This window comes from Canis aureus, chromosome 3 (genome assembly GCF_053574225.1).
Source record: "Canis aureus isolate CA01 chromosome 3, VMU_Caureus_v.1.0, whole genome shotgun sequence".
NCBI classification, from domain to species: Eukaryota; Metazoa; Chordata; class Mammalia; order Carnivora; family Canidae; genus Canis; species Canis aureus.
In genome coordinates, this window is record NC_135613.1 from 80,963,160 (window position 1) to 80,979,535 (window position 16,376).

Sequence of the window (16,376 nt, forward strand, 5' to 3'; positions counted from 1 at the left end):
CCCAAAACAGTTTTCCCCAGAGTTATCTCTATCTCAGTTGGGTATTCTGAATTTTTAAAAATGAAAGATTTTTCAGTATGGCCAAGGAGCTTTATTAAAATGGTCAGCAGAGTTTGTGATTTGAAATCTAGCAGAGCAGTTTTAGGTTAAAAACCATTTTGAGACAAGTCAAGCTTATTCTCTGTCCTTGGTTATGATTTGAGTCTCTGTAGATACATACCAGTAAGAAGTAAGAAGTCTTTTCCTCTTAAACACTGAACACTTGCTATGCTCCTGGCATTGTACAGTGTACTCGCTGTTAAATAGTGAAAGTTACTTGGATTCAAAAGATTCTGTAGGTTCTAGTACATTTATTTCAGAGAAATCAAATAATGGGGAAAGGAAAAATAATTTTTATAATTCATTACCATAATATAAGCAGTTATGTTGGTGTATTTCCAGTTAATTTTCCCTATGCATTTTTTCATAGATGTAAACAAATTTTAAGAACTGTTGCTTTATTCAGTGGTACATACGCATTTTCCCACATGGCTAGCCTTCATAACCACTATTTTTAATGACTGTTACAATCCAATGTGGATGTTAGTTTACCCAGTATTTCCCATTAGGCAAGTCCTAATTTTTGTTTTGTTTTTCTATTGTAAGTACTGTTGTAATGAATTATATCATCATCCCTACAGTTTTTCCTTTTGCCAGTAATTTCCTTTGCATGGGTTCTCAGTGTAATTCGGTCAAAGGGCATGAATATTTTAGTGGTTGATAACAATTGCTAAAGTTCTTTCCAAGACGAGGGGGTGGAATACCAATACCAATCTGTATGTACGAACGTGGCCTTTTATTTATTTATACTCTAATTGGTCATATTTCTGATTCCTGTTTTCCATGTGTTCAGTTTTAAAGTTTTTTTTTTTCCTATGCTATTACCTATCCCAGGGCTGTCCAATAGAATTTTCTGCAGTGATAGAAATATTCTGTTATCTTCCCTGTCCAGTACCACAACCGAATGCCACATGTGGCAGTTGGACATTTGAAATGTGGTTAGTGGGGATCCCTGGGTGGCGCAGCGGTTTGGCGCCTGCCTTTGGCCCAGGGCGCGATCCTGGAGTCCCGGGATCGAGTCCCACGTTGGGCTTCCGTCATGGAGCCTGCTTCTCCCTCCTCCTGTGTCTGTCTGTCTCTCTCTCTCTTTCTATCACAAATAAATAAAAATAAATAAATCTTAAAAAAAAAAAAAAGAAAGAAATGTGGTTAGTGTGACTGAGGAACAGAATTTTTAACATAAAACTATTTAGCCACATGTGGCTAATGACACCATATTGGGTAGCTCAGATTTAACTCATTTTGTGTTGTGAGAGCATCTGCTACTTTTCACTCTTCTCCTTGGTTGAATTTGCCCACTTGCATGCTGCTCCCTGTCTCCATCCCTGGATTTTTACCTAAATGTAGCCTTTAAGGTAAGTTAGGGACAGCAGGCACACTTGCCCATGTAATGTTTTATTTACAGTGTTGGTGTGCTCAGGGACCACACTGCTTCCTTGTTACTTAATATAATCTGAAGACTAACCCAGTTCTTTGTGCTCACCTCCTTATCTTTTCTGTGATGTCTTCATTACTAAATAATGCCATCCTTTCTAGACCATGTCATTTCATTACCCTTTAGTTGGTTGGTTTTCTATTGTTTTGTCTTTCTGGTCTAATATCCGATGCTGACTGTGCATTCTGTTCAGCAGGGATGGTGAGAGAAGGTCAGCTAAATGGCTCATCAGCGGCACACAGTGAGATAAGAGGTATACTATTTCCTGTTCTACTGTCTGTGTCAGTTTCATTGGCAGAAAATGTTTTCCAGGGATTTGGTTAGGACCTTGGAGAAGTGACTTACCTCCTGCCTGTTAAGTTTCTGTGTTTTCCTATTGAGTCTATCACAAGATTCCTAGTATCTGTGATATCTTGTCTTCTGAAGAGTTAAGATTGACTTAAATATTTGTAGCTTCAGATGTGTGTTTCGTGAGCCTTCATCTTACTCTCTTTTCTCTCCACAGACTGTAGAACATGAGAGGACTAGAGAAATCATCACCATTAGACCAAGCTGTCAGGCCCGACTGTGGAGAATATTTAGCAAGTAAACTTACAAGAGCCCAACACAGCTCCATGGAAGTACCAAAACCCAGAGGCTGAAGGTTGGCAGTAGAGTTGGGGGTCGGGGGGTGTTCCAGCTCAATCCTTCATGCCCACTGGTTCTTGATCTTCTGCGGCCTATTCCAGTTCAAGGATCCCCCAGTGACAACGGGACCCAATGCAGCACCCCCATCCCTGGGTTGGACATGCCTGTGTCCACACAACACATCAGTGTGACACCTCCACTGACTATGGCTACAGCCCTGCATGAAGGACTTGGGAGCTAGATGCCGCGGGATCACCATGGCCCTTGTTGCTGTTTTGTACTCTATACTTGGTTTTTCAATTAAGCTTAATGGCTTTTTTAAAACATGACTTGAAGCTCTAGTTTTCTAGACCTTTTACAGTGTACAGTATTTTACATAACTGAGCTGTATTAAAAGCTTGTTCATTTACTTCCCAGGGCCCTGGCTCTACTTTTAGAGTCCCTTTAGAAAACTTGCAAAGGCACAAAATGAGCCTAATTTTTGTAACTCAATTTAAAAGTTCTCTTTCACACTGAAGTGGGTGATCTTACTCTCTAGACAAACATTATCAATTCCTGTTTTACTTCCCTTCTTACCATAAGGCCTAGAAGCATAGTTAGTGTGATGGGGGAATCTTACTTTTTGAATTGTATATAAAATAACTCCGAGACGTAAAAGGCAATTTACTTATGAAATTTATTTTCTTATATAAATTATGTATTTCTCTGGGCAGACAGCCTTCACCTTATTGCACTAATAGCACATCTGTAATACCAAGCTACAGGACAAGTCTTAACAAGAGGTTTGTATTCTTCAACGTAGCACTTGTCTACCAGGCACTGTAGAGAGGAGGAGGAGGAAAAGCCAGGATCCACTCAGGTGAAGAGTGGGGTGGGGGAGAGGGGCAACTTGTATACCCTTTTGACAGTTGGTTCTCTCCCAGGAAAGGGAACATGCAAAGCTTACATCTGGATTCTGGGAGCAGGGAAGAGTTGGAAGGCTGAGAAGCCCAATGCAACACTGCAGCTCAGCTCCCTTTATTTTTGAGGGAAGCAGGAACTCCTTTTGTTCATTTCTAACAAATCACTCTGGCCTAGCTAATGCTTTGAGGAAACAGTGGGGATGGGGTCATCATAAGAATTAGCAGCAATTGGAACAGGCCATACACTGCCATAGTGTGGTGGGTATCATCCTGGCCCCAGGGGCCTGAAAGCTGTGGATCCAAGGGATAACCCAGAGCTGGCTCTGGAAGTCTCGACTGCTCATTGTGCTCAGACATCCCTGTGACCGTGCGAATTAGCAAAGCTCTGGTGTTGGATCTTCCAACCGTTGGTCAAAGCTGTAATGAGACTGAGTGTGTAGGCAGAGAGAAGGGAATGCCTGAGTAGGAAGGATGACTGTCAGGGACGGGGGTGATGGGCAGTGGACTGTAACATGATTAGGCCCTCGCAGGTGGAGGCTGGGCTGCCAAGGAGTGGGGCAGGGGGAACTGCAGGCCCCTAGAACTCCCCTCACTCTGCCTCTGTACTACACTGAAGAGAAGTCACTCACGTATTCTAAAGCACATTCTTGATACAGGAAGAGGGGCTTTGGGGGAAGCAGTGATTTGGTTTTGGGCAAGAGCCATGTTAAGCCTTCATGAGGGCAGCCACCACAGCCTTGGCATTGAGGCTGCGTAGGTCACAGTAGGTCTGGCCAGTGCCCACAAAGACGATGGGTTTGCTCGTGATGTAGGTCATAGAAATAGCAGCTCCCACCTGAAGTGGAGAAAGGGGATACCCAATCAACTCAGAGCCACTTCTTTCCATCCCCTCAGTAACAGGCAGCCTTGGAGCCCGCCCCCGCTGAGCAGGATGCCCCTCCCCATCTCATGCTGTCCTGTACCATCCATATTTACCTTGTCATCAATGGTATCAAATTTGGTAAGGACAATGCCATCAATGAGCCGAGGTGTTTGAGCCATAGAATGGTCAGCCAAGGCTCTGTTGAACTTGACCTGTAAGGGAGAAACATGGTGTAAGTACAAGAAGTACCCAGCTGCCCAAAGCTGAGGCTGGGAAAAGAACTAGGCCCTAGCCCTCACCAGCTGGTCCACGGCCTCATTGCCTACTAAGGCCTCCCCCACAAACAGCACCAAGTCGGGTGTGTTGACAGTAATGAGCTTAGCCAGGGCAGTCATCAGAGGGGCATTGTCTTGCATGCGGCCAGCTGTGTCCACCAGCACCACATCAAAGCCTTGGTTACGTGCTAGAGAGAAAAAAAGCGGTCAACTCAAAACTTCTAGACTGTCTTGCTCATCCCAGCTTTCTCTCAAGAAGTGGTAACCTGACTATATATTAAAAGCCTGTGTGTTTACTTTCTCGGGCTCCGGATCTGGTTATAAGGTAGTGTGAGCAAAAACCTGTTCTGTGCTTTGTGGTCAAGACCGTCCTGCCCACAGGATAAAAGAGATGTGTAACAGGCTTTCTTGATTGGAATATATTAGTTTTGCCTGCAGTTAGCCACTCCTGATGTCAAGTTCTCCAGCCTGACTTGCTACTGAGCAGTAAGTTGGTAGGAGGGGAACCCTGATCCTCGACGAATCCCAAGGAGGAAAGGGGTCCACAGCAGCCCCCCAACCCTGCCCCTGTCCTGTGCACCGTACCAAAGGCAATCGCTTCCATGGCAATGCCTGCAGCGTCCTTGCCGTAGCCCTTTTCAAACAACTGCACCATAGTGCGGCCAGCGTGCTTCTCTGGGGGGTGTAGGGCACTCAGGCGCCGGGTGTGTGTGCGCAGCTGCTCCACGGCCCCAGCACGAAATGTGTCACAGGCAGCAATGAGGACACTGAAGCCATTCTCTAGCAGCCAGAAGGAAATCTGTGCAAAAGAGCAAAGAAATCAGTCCCTAGAATGAGAATGGCTAAGACTTAGAGCATGAAAAAAAGGACCTCAGAGGTGGTGGGCAGCTGTACCGACCTTGGCAAGATTAGTAGACTTCCCCACTCCGTTAACACCACAGAAAGTGACAACATAAGGGCGCTGATGACGCTGGGCGTCCATAATATCCCGGAGCATGTCTACACGACGCTGTGGCTGCAGAATCTGCACCAGGGACTCTTGCAGGGCTTGCTTTACTGTGGAAGTCACCGCTAAAAGGGGGCAGTGGATCTGTGAAATGCAAGGAATGTACCCCAAGAAGACCCAACACCTAAAGGAACTGGGATCTGGAGGATACAAGGATCTTGTCCTGGGAATCCACACCACATGTGACACTGTTCCAAGCACTTTACAAGTGTTAACTTGATAACTTCAAGTCTAAATTACACAGTAGATGTTTAGAGGTGAAGGAACTTGCCAAAAGCCACACACCTACTAAAAACGGACATCAATGTGCTTAACCTCCTGGTACACATTATGCCTTGAGCATTTTCTGGGTTTAGGGGGGATACTTACTGCTGAATGTCCCCATCACCTTCCCCTCCAGCTTGTTGGCCACAGATTCACAGAGCTGGACTGCAATGTCTGCTGCCACATTCTTAGCTGGAAAGACAGGGACAGGTGTGAGGGCTAGCCACGTCAACAGTAAACAACCCTATGATACAGATGAGAACTCTGCGTGGTTCTACTCTCCACCACCCCTCGCCCATAAACCTTAAGTCCACCTATTCTTCAGAACTTACCAATGAGATGATCACGCATCTTATCCAGCACCGATTCCATGTCTTCACGACTCAAGCTCTTGGACCCCACAAGGCCCTTCAGCATCCCAAACATGCCACCCAGAGTTCCCTTGGTAGCACTGCAGGCACAGGAGATCACAGATCCATAGGAAAGGGCAGGAGTCCAGGCTCATCCCTCCTGGAGCCACACATACCACCCGCCACCTGAAATTCCCCTACCTGGGTTTGCTGGCATTTTGTGCGGTCTCTTCATCATCTGAGCTGCTGCAGTCCAGATCCTGAAGCTGCCCCCCAGGCCCAGTCCCTCGAATCTGGAGGGTACAGGGAAAGGAACAAGATGGGATCGGGAACACTGAGGGCAGAGCAGCCCGGGATTTGCCATGTCCTCACTACTCTGTTATTCAGAAAACTCCAAACATAACCCACCCCCTTTGTTCATAGACACTAAAGGGCCTGCCCTCCTGGTCTCTACCTCCTCCCGTTTCTTAATAAAGGTAATCCTTACTGGCCCGTTTTCTCTTACCAAGTTGATGTCCTCAGGCGGGGCAGCGTCAGGGGCTCCATTGGTGGTGGGAGCGCTATAATCCAAGACTTCCTTGTTAGCACAGCCACCCAGTGCCCACACCCGGGGTGCTTTCTTGCCTTTCTCCTTCGGAGCATCTGATTTCGTGGACTTGCTGTAAAGGGTTACAGCACCAAAGTTTACAAGTGAAGAAGAAACATCCACCCAGGAGCCCCTTTGCTCCCAGTGTGGCGAGATCCCAGGATTCATGGTGAAAGAATGCTCACCTGGACTTCTCCAGACCTCTCCCATGCTTCTGAATGAACTCCTCCCGCTTCCTGCGTATTAGCTCCTCTTTGGAAAGTTCTACCCCGTTCTCTGGCCCCGCTGGGAGACCTGACTTTTCGGCAGGAACCGCTTTGCCCGTAGCCAAAGGGCCATCAGAGCCTGTTAGGAGAAAACTCTCTGGTGAAAGATGACCAAATTGGAACAATGGGCAAGAGTCCTCCAAGTCCTTGAGAGGAAGCTAGGAACAAACATGCAGGGTATCACGAGGACCAGGGGTGATAGGGCACTGAGCAGGGGAGACAAGCAATGACAGAAAGACAGGGAACAACTTCAGTCCTTACTGCCATTAACTTTTCATGCCCCTCTTATGTCCAAGGAGTTCAAACTCACTCTCCTTCTTGGCCCCCTTTTTTTTGCTGTTCTTTGCTTTTTCCTTGGGCTTTTCACCCCGTGTCTCAATCATGGACCTCACAGGTTTCTTGGCCTTTTCAGAATCTTCGAATTTCTTCATGGTAGTGGGAGCACGGATCTTACTGCTCTCCTCTGCTTCGCTAGGAGAGAGAAAGAACCCTCACACCAAGAGGTCAATCAGATGTAGAGGTGTGTTTCAGTACAACGTGCTACCCTGAACCGCCCTCGGGAATGAAGGGAGCTCATCAGGGCGCAGACATTGACTCTGCAGAGGGGAGGCCTCTCACCGAAGGAGCCGCAGGAAGTCATTCTGGAAATCAAAAGTGCCGTTCAATAGACTTAAGGCACTTTGCTGTTGGATCTCTGTGCGGTACTTGTCTCGAAACAGCCGATGCACATCATCTATCAACTTGTCTACGTACGTCAGCGTTAGGATCTTCTGAAAACCGACCTGTTCAGGGAGAAACGGAGCCAACAGATCTGCTTACAAGCCAACTCAACCCAGGCCTCCGGAGGCCGGCTCCGTGGCCTGGCAGGTTTCCCTGACCTGAGGGGCAGCCAAGCTGGCGGCAGCGCCTTCCCTCTCCCGGTCCTCCCTCCCCGGCTTCTCAGTTACTTCATCATATACACTGGGTGCCATTAATTAGGATTCTCTTAGTAATCAGAATTGCGTTCAAAGTGTGACCGCGACGTCTCGGGAGTACCTCCGCTTACCACGAACACCAGCTCGAACTGGTTGTCCAGTTTATACTTGAGTGTGAGCGCCTCATGGGTGAAGGAGTTGTTACCTCCCCTTTCCTGGAAAGAAGAGGAGGTCTCAGACACGTCCAGACCACCCAGAAACCCCAGGCTTGCGCCCTTCGGGGACTACCCGGGACTACCCGTGGGAAGAACCAGGCGCCCCCGCCCCCGCCCCCGGCCCCGGCCCCGGCCCCGGCCCCGCCCGGCCCGGAGGATGCTGGGTCCTCGCTCTCCAGCATCCATCCCATCAGGGAGAGGCGGAGGCACCAAGTCGGGGGGAGGGAAACAGGTCGGGGGAAGGCTAGACACGTGCAAGCCGGGGGGACGTAGTCATAGCGTCAGACTGACCAGCCGCTGTTCACTTACCTACGGTTTTTAAAGGCGTTTTTCCACTATCCCACCCAGCCTCCGAAACAGCAGGGCCGGCCGCTGGGGGCGGGGGGGGGCCGCTGGGGGAACCGTGGGAAACCCGAGGGAGCGCCGCGGGGACTCGGCCCGAGGGCGGGGGGGGGCAGCCGAGTCCCGGGGCGAGCCGGGCGCCCGCTGGGGGGGCGGGGGCGGGGGCGGGGGGCCCGCGGGGAGCGATACCTGCAGCAGCACAGATCGAATCAACGCATTAACGGGCCCGGTGCAGGAGTCGCTCACGCCCTGGAAGCACCAGAGCACAAGCCCGCCCTTGGAGAAAATGGTGAAGAAGTCGAGCATGGCGGCAGCGGGAAAGAAGCCGGGGCCGGCGCCGGGAGCTCAGGCCGCGATCGCCGCCGCTTCCTGCTGCGCCAGGCGCGGGACACGTCACACCAGCGGCCCCGGAAACCGGCTCAGCCGCACTTCCGCTCCGCGAGGCCGGGTCCCCCCCCGCCCCCGCCCCCGCCCGAGGGCGCGCAGTGCTGACGCCGTCGCCAGGCTCGCCAATGGCGGGTGGGGGCGGGTGGGGGCGGGCCTGCGCGGGGCGCCGCGAGCCGCCGCCTCTAGCGCGGGGGCGGGGCCCGGGGCGCCGCTGGCCAATGGGCGCGCTCGTCGGAACGGCCCGGGGCGCGGAGCAGTGACGGCGGAGGGGGCGGGGCGCGGGGAAGGGGCAGGGTCCGGCGTGGAGCGGCGGGGCGCGCAGAGGCCATGCTGCGGACGGCGTCGCGGCCGCGCTGGGGCCGGGCCCTGCTGGCCCGGGGGCTGGGCTCACGCCGCGGAGGCTCCGCTCCGGGTAAAGTTGAGGGCAGCGGAGGGTATCGCGGTTGTCGGGTGGGCCCGGTCGCCGCCTGTGCGGCCTTCGGGACTCAGGACGCGGCCCCCAGTGCAAGGACAGCGGGTCGGCCGGGAGAAGGGGCTGCGCTTGCCGGGCCGAGCTGGTGAGGCCCGAGCGCTGCACGGACGCCGAGGGTGCCTTCTCAGGCGACAGGTGCCACATCGCTGCAAGCCTCGACTCAACCACCGAAGAGCAGAGCCAGGCGGGGGGGTCGCAGCGGTAGACGTGCAGGAGGCCCCGCTCGCGGGCAGGGTGCGGTGCCGGGTGTGCGGCTGCGGGGGGCGGGGGGAGCAGAGCGTGCACGTCGGTGCAGGTGCCCAGGGAGCTGTGGACTCCCGCTGGGCCCCGCAGCCAGCGTGATTGCAGGAGCGCAGGGGGCAGATGGGTCCCACGTCCTGAGGAACCCGAGCAAAAGCTCAAGAGAAGCATTGGTTTTGTGCAAGGCGCTAGCAGAAGCCGTGTAGTTGGTGTAGACATGGGGAAGGCAGCGTGGACGGGGGAGGTAAGCCCAGGTCGGAGAAACATGCGAGTCCGTGGAAAGACTTGGAGATGCGTGAGTTAGGTGTGAAAGACAAAAGGATTCGTTGATTCAGGGCGCTTAACGGTGCGCCAGGTTCTGTGCCGGGTCGGAGATCGAGAGGCCAAGAAAGCAGGCACAGCACAGCGTGACGCAATCACAGATAAATTCAGAGTTGCAGATGCGCTGCGGGAGGCAATGAGATGGCGCGACAGGAGATTTGGACAGTGTAGGGGGGCAGGAAAGCCTTTCCTGAGAAAATGATAACTGAGCTGAAGGGGAAGGGAAGCAGGGCCTTAACAGCAAAGAAGTGCACGCAGTTTCATTTTTTTTTTTTAAGATTTTTAAAAATTTATTTATTCATGAGAGAGAGAGAGGCAGAGGGAGAAGCAGGCTCCATGCAGGGAGCCTGACGCAGGACTCGATCCCGGGTCTCCAGGATCACGCCCTGGGCTGAAGGCAGCGCTAAACCACTGGGCCACTGGACACAGTTTCAAAGCAGAGAGAACCCCCATGTCGATCCCCTGTGGTGGGAAGAAGGAAATAAAGTGCCATTAAGGTGTCAGGGCTGGAGTGGGGGAGGAGGGAGAGAACAAGGTAAACAGGAGCCGGGCTGTGCAGTGTCTCACAGGCCATGTTAAAGACTTTGGACTTTTATCCTTGGAGTAATGGTCACTGGAAGGTTTTAAGCAACCGAGCATGTGATTAAATTAGTGCTTAGAAAATATTTTAGCCAACACGCAGAAGAGAGTTGGGTGGGCAAGAGGGGAATTACTGGGAACAATTAGGAAGCTTTTGCATTAGTCTAGGGGAGAGCTTAGGGTGGTGGTAGCAGAGATGGGGGGAATGGGAGGACAGATTGGGGAGATATTTAGGAGGCAAAGACATCAGGACTTGATGATAAATAGGACATGAATGTAGCTTTGCTGGTGGCGATGGATATCCAGGATAAGATGCCCCTCGGAGTATCATGCTTCAGAGGGCACTGCAGCTTGGGGTGTGCCAGGACCCATTGGCCCAGGAGCCTAGGACATCCAAGACAAGAGGACCATGCAGTTGAATCTGTGAGCCTGGGGCCCAGAGGAGAGAGCAGCCTGCACAGGAGGTAAACCTGCCTAAGTCCCCTCACCTAGGGAGAGAGGATAGAGTGTTCATTTTAAGAAGCTGACTCTTGCATTGCTGGGCACACCACATGAGAAGGCAGAGAGCCTAATGGCACGCAGATCACATAGTGAAGCTGACCTTATGAGACAGGCCAGCTGTGGGCACAGCCTGCTCAGGGTCCACTTAGCCCATCCTCTAACCCCTTACCACCTGGAAAGAAAACATATGGCCTTCTGACCATAACTGCATCCCACAGACCAGAACGGAAAGGTGTCTGAGATTAAGAAGAAGATCCAGTCAGTCCTTCCCGGAGGAGCCTGGAATCCACTGTACGACACCAGCTACCTGCCTCCTGAACACTCGGATGTGGTGATTGTGGGGGGTGGGGTGATTGGCCTGTCTGTGGCCTATTGGCTGAAGAGGTTGGAGAAGCCACGAGGTGCCATTCGGGTGCTGGTGGTGGAACGGGACCACACGGTGAGAGGTCTGGGGGAGGGTGGCGTTGTGAGTGGGGCACTGACTCCGATCTTACTCAGGGGCAAGTGGAGTGGAGGGAGGAAAGACGTCAGTTTTTGGGGGTCCAAAGGGCAGAAACTGTACTTTGGGTCTTGTTGAGGAATAGTCCCAGGCTTTTCCTCCCATGAATTAGAGACTTTGGCTGTATGGTTTTTGCTCTTAAAAGCAAACTTCACCATGTTGGATCTTCTGGGCGCAAAGAGAGCCTGTATTCCAGCTGTCGTGAACAGACAGCTCTCCCATCCCCCTTTTGGTTCTATGACTTCTCAGGTTTTGCACTTCAATTGTTCCTATTCTTTTTTTTTTTTTTCAAAGATTTTATTTATCTATCTGATTGAGAAAGAGAGAGACAGCATAATAGGGGGGAGAGGGAGAAGCAAACTCCCCACTGAGCAGGGAGCCTGATGTGGGGCTCCATCCCAGGACCCTAAGATCATGACCTGAGCCGAAGGCAGACACTTAACCAACTGAGCCACGCAGGCGCCCCCGTTGTTCCTAGTCAAGCCACTGCCAGTTAACTACGAATCTTGCTAGTTTGGTCACATCCTTCCATCTTCCAGTTAGTAGATGAAATGTTAATCTCCTGCCCTTGAGCTTCCAGACCATTCCCATGTGTGCCACGTGCCCAGCCCTTTAGATGCCTGACTCTCTGCTCGGCCCATCCGCTAAGAAGGATTTAGTGGTTACTGTCCTCTTTGGGTGCTGGTTGGCCTGCATGCGGGTTTATCTGCCTCTGCTCCTCTTAGATTTTAAGCCCGCAGGTAGTACTGTGCTCTACTTGTAGGTGCTTCTGCTACAGGAGGGTGCTCACACGGACGGGGTGCTGGCCCCCCTCAGCCTCTCTTGTCTTCCCACAGTACTCCCGGGCGTCCACCGTGCTTTCTGTGGGCGGCATTCGCCAGCAGTTCTCCGTGCCCGAGAACATCCAGCTCTCCCTCTTTTCCATTGAGTTTCTACGCAATATCAATGTACGTGCAAAGAGACTTGGGCGTGGGGGTGGGGACCATGCCTTTAGCCCAGAGAGAGGAGTAGCCCCCTGGCCAGGGGATCAGGGAGCAGAAGCAGTTCGGGCACCTAGGAGTGGGAACCTCTAGTTTCCCCCCACACCCCGGTGGTGGAACCCAGAGGGGGACTCCTCTAAGTCTTGGGAGGTATTGGTGAAGAAGCCAGGAGAGCTCTCCCTCCATTCTTTAAATCAACTTCTCTACAGAGCCTTTTTTTTTTTTTCTTTGTTTGCACACAGGAGTACCTGGCTGTAGTCGATGACCCTCCCCTGGACATCCAGTTCAACCCCTCAGGTTATCTCTTGCTGGCTTCAGAAAAGGGTGCCGCACTCATGGAGAGCAACGTGAAGGTGCAGAGGTGGGTACCTGGCACACCAGCAGGCTGCTCCTCACTCAGCTGCGTACACTCAGCAAGCTCCGATTCCAAGTGAGGAACTGGAATGGGCGAGTTGCTAAGACAGGTCCCTACTGTGTGGAAGCACAGCCTGTCGGGAACCACAGACACATGCAGACCCCCAGGACCCTGTGCCAGGTGCTATAACACATGTGGACCAACACGCTGCTGTGGTGGTTCCCAGATTTGCCAGATCATAGGAACCACCTGGAAAATCCCACACCTAATAAGCCACAACCTCTAGGGAAGGACCCGGGAATCTGCACATTTTTCCTGTGAGGGCCAGGTAGTCGGTATTTTAGGCTTTTGGGGGCATAGGGTCTCTGTTGCAGTCACCCGGCTCTGCAGTTGAAAGAAACGCAGACATAGACGAAACATGGGCGAAAATATAAACGACCGAGTGTCACTCACATATAAAAATGCAGGCAGCAGGCCGGTTTGGGCAGCCCCTCTCCTGAGTGAGTCTCACGATTGGTCAGGAGTGCACGTGTTCAGCAGATAGACTTGCAAGTCTTACTGGGGACATCAGGTGATGTCTCAGATGCAGCGTTTATTCATTTAGCCACCAAATAGCCACCATTTTATATGTGGGTAAACTGAGGCACGGGCACTTAATGGTGGCGCTGGGATTCAACACAGGCAGTCTGCTTGCGAGTGTGTCCTCTTAGGATCTGTGTTGCTGTCTTTGGGGGGTCGTTGTGCTGGTGGATGGGACTGTACTAGAAAGTGGGCAGGAAGGCCCTTCCAGGCACAAGTGGAGAAAGTGACCTGCGCTGTCGTGAAAGGACATGGAATAATCAGGGGATGACGGGGTTCAGCCTAGCCAAAGTGATATGAGGGTGTAGGCAAGGAAAGAGGGGTCAGGTGAAGAGCTGTGGCTGGGAGGCTTGGTCTCCACCCACTCAGCAAGGAGGAAAACTTGGGGAGTTTGGGGCAGAGAAGTGACACAAATGAGGCGAACCCCCACTTGTGGAGTGGGGTCTGTACTTCTCCGTCTCTGCTCACTCCCCCTCTGACACACGTGCACACACGTTTCTCTCAGGCAGGAAGGAGCCAAAGTTTGCCTGATGTCTCCTGAGCAGCTTCGGAACAAATTTCCCTGGATAAACACAGAGGGCGTGGCTTTGGCGTCTTACGGTGAGGCCTGCTTGCAGAGGGGCTCAGGGTTCATGGGGCGCCTTGGGTTGGGAGTCTCAGCACCCTGTAGCCACACCAAGAAGCAGTGCTGCCCCCCTGCCCCCTGGGCCGTGCTAGCTCTGTGTCCTTCCACAGGATTTGACTCTGGTGCATCGGGCAGCAGGACTTCCCCTGGCTTACAAGCCCTAAAGAGGGGTCAGGGGCACAGGAAATCCAGTAGGAGGGGAGGGTCCTGACCCCGCCTCATGAGTCCTCTTGCTCCTCACAGGGATGGAGCACGAAGGTTGGTTTGACCCCTGGTGTCTGCTTCAGGGGCTTCGGCGGAAGGTCCAGTCCATGGGGGTCCTCTTCTGCCATGGAGAGGTGACACGTGAGTCTGAGGTCCCTTCTTTGCTCTGCTTCCCGGGGTGCCGGCGTAGATGGGGTCTTAGCTTCACTCACGAGCTAAGCAAGAGTTGGGGGGCGAGGGAGTTCTCCCTGGGGGCTGGGCATCCCGACTCTGGCTCCTAACTAGCCTTCTGCATGACTTACTCATGCTGGAAGGTTTCAGCACCCTCCTGTCCTCCAAGTGGCCAGGTTCATCCTGGTCCCCCCATCTCTGTGGGAAAGCCCCAGCCTTCCAGCCTGCTCCCCTCATGAAACCCCTGCTATCCCAATCTTGTCCTCTTCGGGCCTCAGGAGTTCCTCTCTTTTTTCTGCAGGTTTTATCTCTTCGTCCAACCACATGGAGACCAGGAGCGGGGAAGAGGTGACTTTGAAAAGGATCCATGAAGTCCATGTAAGTTCCCAGCCTCTGCATCCTCCTTACCAAGTGGAGGGGCACAAAAGGCAACAGCTGTCACTTTGATCTTTTTCTACCTACTTCCAGTCTGGGTAAACTAAGGCTCAGGAAGAAATGCACCTGTCATGGCACCCGGCGTATGGCCCGGGCCCTGCCTCCCCTCCCCCTCTGGTGCCTGCAGGTGAAGGTAGACCACAGCCTGGAGTACCAGCCCGTGGAATGTGCCATCGTGATCAACGCAGCGGGGGCCTGGTCTGGCCAGATCGCACAGCTGGCTGGTATCGGGAAGGGGCCACCGGGCACCCTGCAGGGCACCAAGCTACCTGTGGAGCCGAGGAAAAGGTGAGTCCCCTCAGGGCAGCTGAGGAGGTTGGTGGGAGAGGGGAAGAGGCAGTGTAAGGGGTTGTTACTCGTGGTGGGAAGGGAGGGCTCTTCTAACCTGCTGGTCATGGTAGGTACGTGTACGTGTGGCACTGCCCCCAGGGACCGGGCCTGGAGACCCCATTCGTCGTAGATCCTAGTGGGGTCTATTTCCGCCGGGAAGGACTGGGCAACAACTATCTGGGCGGCTGTAGCCCCACCGAGGTAAGCTAGGTGGGGTTGGGGTGCTGGGCAGCAGACACAGGCCAGCCATCACTAAAGAGCCAGGCCGGGCAGCCCTGGTGGCGCAGCGGTTTAGCGCCGCCTGCAGCCTCGAGTGTGATCCTGGAGATCCAGGATCAAGTCCCACATCGGGCTCCTTGCATGGAGCCTGCTTCTCCCTCTGCCTATCTCTTTCTCTCTCTCTCTCTCTGTGTGTCTCTCACGAATAAATAAATAAAATCTTAAAAAAAAAAAAAACTTAAAAAAAAAAAAAAAGAGCCAGGCTATTTGGGGGGGCCAGCACTCCTGCTGATGTGCCAGCCCTACTGAGGGGAGTAACGGGGTCAGTGGGGCCCGCCCTCGTGTCCCAGGCAGCATAAGCCATGTCCCCAACTCTCACCGCAGGAGGAGGAACCGGACCCAGGGAACCTGGAAGTGGACCATGATTTCTTCCAGGACAAGGTGTGGCCCTCTTTGGCCCAGAGGGTACCAGCTTTTGAGACTCTGAAGGTAAGTGGGAGGCCGGTGAGCCTGAGCACCTCGGTCCCCTTGGAGAGCCTGTCCGCTGTCACGTGCCCTCCACCTCACAGCTGCTAAGGACCCATCTCATCGACCCCTCAGCAGCTGGGAGGTCAGACCGTGTCTGACTCTTGGGCAGGAGCGAGGGCGGCGTGTGCCGGCACCTTCCCGGGCACCCCAGCATCTTGTCCACCCGCAGGCTCGGAGCTCTTGGGCTGGCTATTACGACTACAACACCTTTGACCAGAATGGTGTGGTGGGTCCCCACCCACTAGTCATCAACATGTACTTTGCCACGGGCTTCAGTGGCCATGGACTCCAGCAGGCCCCTGCCGTGGGCCGAGCCGTGGCGGAGATGGTGCTGCAAGGCCACTTCCAGACTATCGACCTGAGCCCCTTTCTCTTCAGCCGCTTTTACTTGGGAGAGAAGGTCCAGGAGCACAATATCGTCTGAGCCGTAAGCTCTCAGATGGGCCCCGCTGCCCCATCCGTCAGCCTTGGCCCACATGCACATTTTCCTCACCATGGCTTTCCCCAGCACTAACCCAGGCTCTCCTGTCCCCACACCCTGCTCATCCGGCGGCGGGGCAGGCAGGCAGACCGACGGGCTTTGAGGCACTGCACCTGAGGCCCAGGCCAACAGAGTGATGGGTGAGACTGCACGACCCACCGAAGTAGTACAGCTGGACTACTAGTATACCTGACCATGTGACCGAGACCGGCTCCTTCCTGGTACCCAGGCAGGGAGCATTCGGGCAGCCTGGCCCGGATGTAGTGACTGTCTACCCTAGTCATCAAGCAATAAATGTGATTACTCTTGCCATCCAGTCCTCCATCC

General features: G+C 53.2%; 3 protein-coding genes across 9 annotated transcripts in view; 2 read left to right on the top strand and 1 right to left on the bottom strand.

The window, feature by feature from the left end:
* The window catches only part of FAM118B (family with sequence similarity 118 member B), a 46,637-nt gene extending 44,067 nt beyond the window's left edge, over positions 1-2,570 (top strand). For 3 of the 4 annotated variants that reach the window (XM_077894112.1, XM_077894113.1, XM_077894110.1), the window contains exons 7-8: positions 1,728-1,787; positions 2,040-2,570. In XM_077894112.1, the coding sequence (XP_077750238.1) occupies positions 1,728-1,787; positions 2,040-2,053 (74 nt within the window). In that variant the 3' untranslated portion in view covers positions 2,054-2,570. The remainder of the gene's footprint in view (positions 1-1,727; positions 1,788-2,039) is intronic. The other variant, XM_077894111.1, reaches the window with a different exon arrangement.
* A 248-nt stretch (positions 2,571-2,818) lies between these two features.
* On the bottom strand, positions 2,819-8,562 carry SRPRA (SRP receptor subunit alpha). The gene is made up of 14 exons (XM_077894107.1): positions 8,333-8,562; positions 7,718-7,801; positions 7,291-7,454; positions 6,983-7,143; positions 6,592-6,751; positions 6,326-6,479; positions 6,022-6,113; positions 5,803-5,921; positions 5,576-5,662; positions 5,099-5,271; positions 4,786-4,999; positions 4,225-4,388; positions 4,039-4,137; positions 2,819-3,898 (listed from the first exon to the last, which is right to left on the bottom strand). Exons 1-14 carry the CDS (start codon positions 8,447-8,449, stop codon positions 3,770-3,772), a joined length of 1,917 nt encoding a protein of 638 aa, XP_077750233.1. The 5' UTR covers positions 8,450-8,562; the 3' UTR covers positions 2,819-3,769.
* Positions 8,563-8,816: 254 nt separating this feature from the next.
* Positions 8,817-16,361, top strand: FOXRED1 (FAD dependent oxidoreductase domain containing 1). Of its 4 annotated transcripts, none has more exons than XM_077894114.1 (11): positions 8,817-8,942; positions 10,862-11,082; positions 11,979-12,089; positions 12,365-12,483; positions 13,562-13,656; positions 13,925-14,026; positions 14,358-14,434; positions 14,619-14,779; positions 14,893-15,022; positions 15,425-15,529; positions 15,738-16,361. In XM_077894114.1, the coding sequence occupies exons 1-11, from the start codon at positions 8,858-8,860 to the stop codon at positions 15,990-15,992; spliced, it is 1,461 nt and encodes a 486-aa protein (XP_077750240.1). In that variant the 5' UTR covers positions 8,817-8,857; the 3' UTR covers positions 15,993-16,361. The 4 variants fall into 4 exon arrangements, with proteins under 4 accessions (XP_077750240.1, XP_077750241.1, XP_077750242.1 ...); XM_077894115.1 differs by having other exon boundaries at positions 8,873-8,942; positions 10,862-10,934; XM_077894116.1 differs by lacking the exon at positions 8,817-8,942 and having other exon boundaries at positions 11,959-12,089.
* Positions 16,362-16,376: the final 15 nt, after the last annotated feature.

Coding starts and splice junctions, on each gene's coding strand:
- SRPRA (XM_077894107.1), bottom strand. CDS start 8,449: ATGCTCGACTTCTTCACCATTTTCTCCAAGGGCGGGCTTGTGCTCTGG. Junction 7,455..7,717: donor AGTTCGAGCTGGTGTTCGTG/GTAAGCGGAGGT, acceptor CTCCCTGAACAG/GTCGGTTTTCAGAAGATCCT. Junction 5,000..5,098: donor AGTCTACTAATCTTGCCAAG/GTCGGTACAGCT, acceptor TCTTTTGCACAG/ATTTCCTTCTGGCTGCTAGA.
- FOXRED1 (XM_077894114.1), top strand. CDS start 8,858: ATGCTGCGGACGGCGTCGCGGCCGCGCTGGGGCCGGGCCCTGCTGGCC. Junction 13,657..13,924: donor CGTGGCTTTGGCGTCTTACG/GTGAGGCCTGCT, acceptor TGCTCCTCACAG/GGATGGAGCACGAAGGTTGG. Junction 15,530..15,737: donor CAGCTTTTGAGACTCTGAAG/GTAAGTGGGAGG, acceptor GTCCACCCGCAG/GCTCGGAGCTCTTGGGCTGG.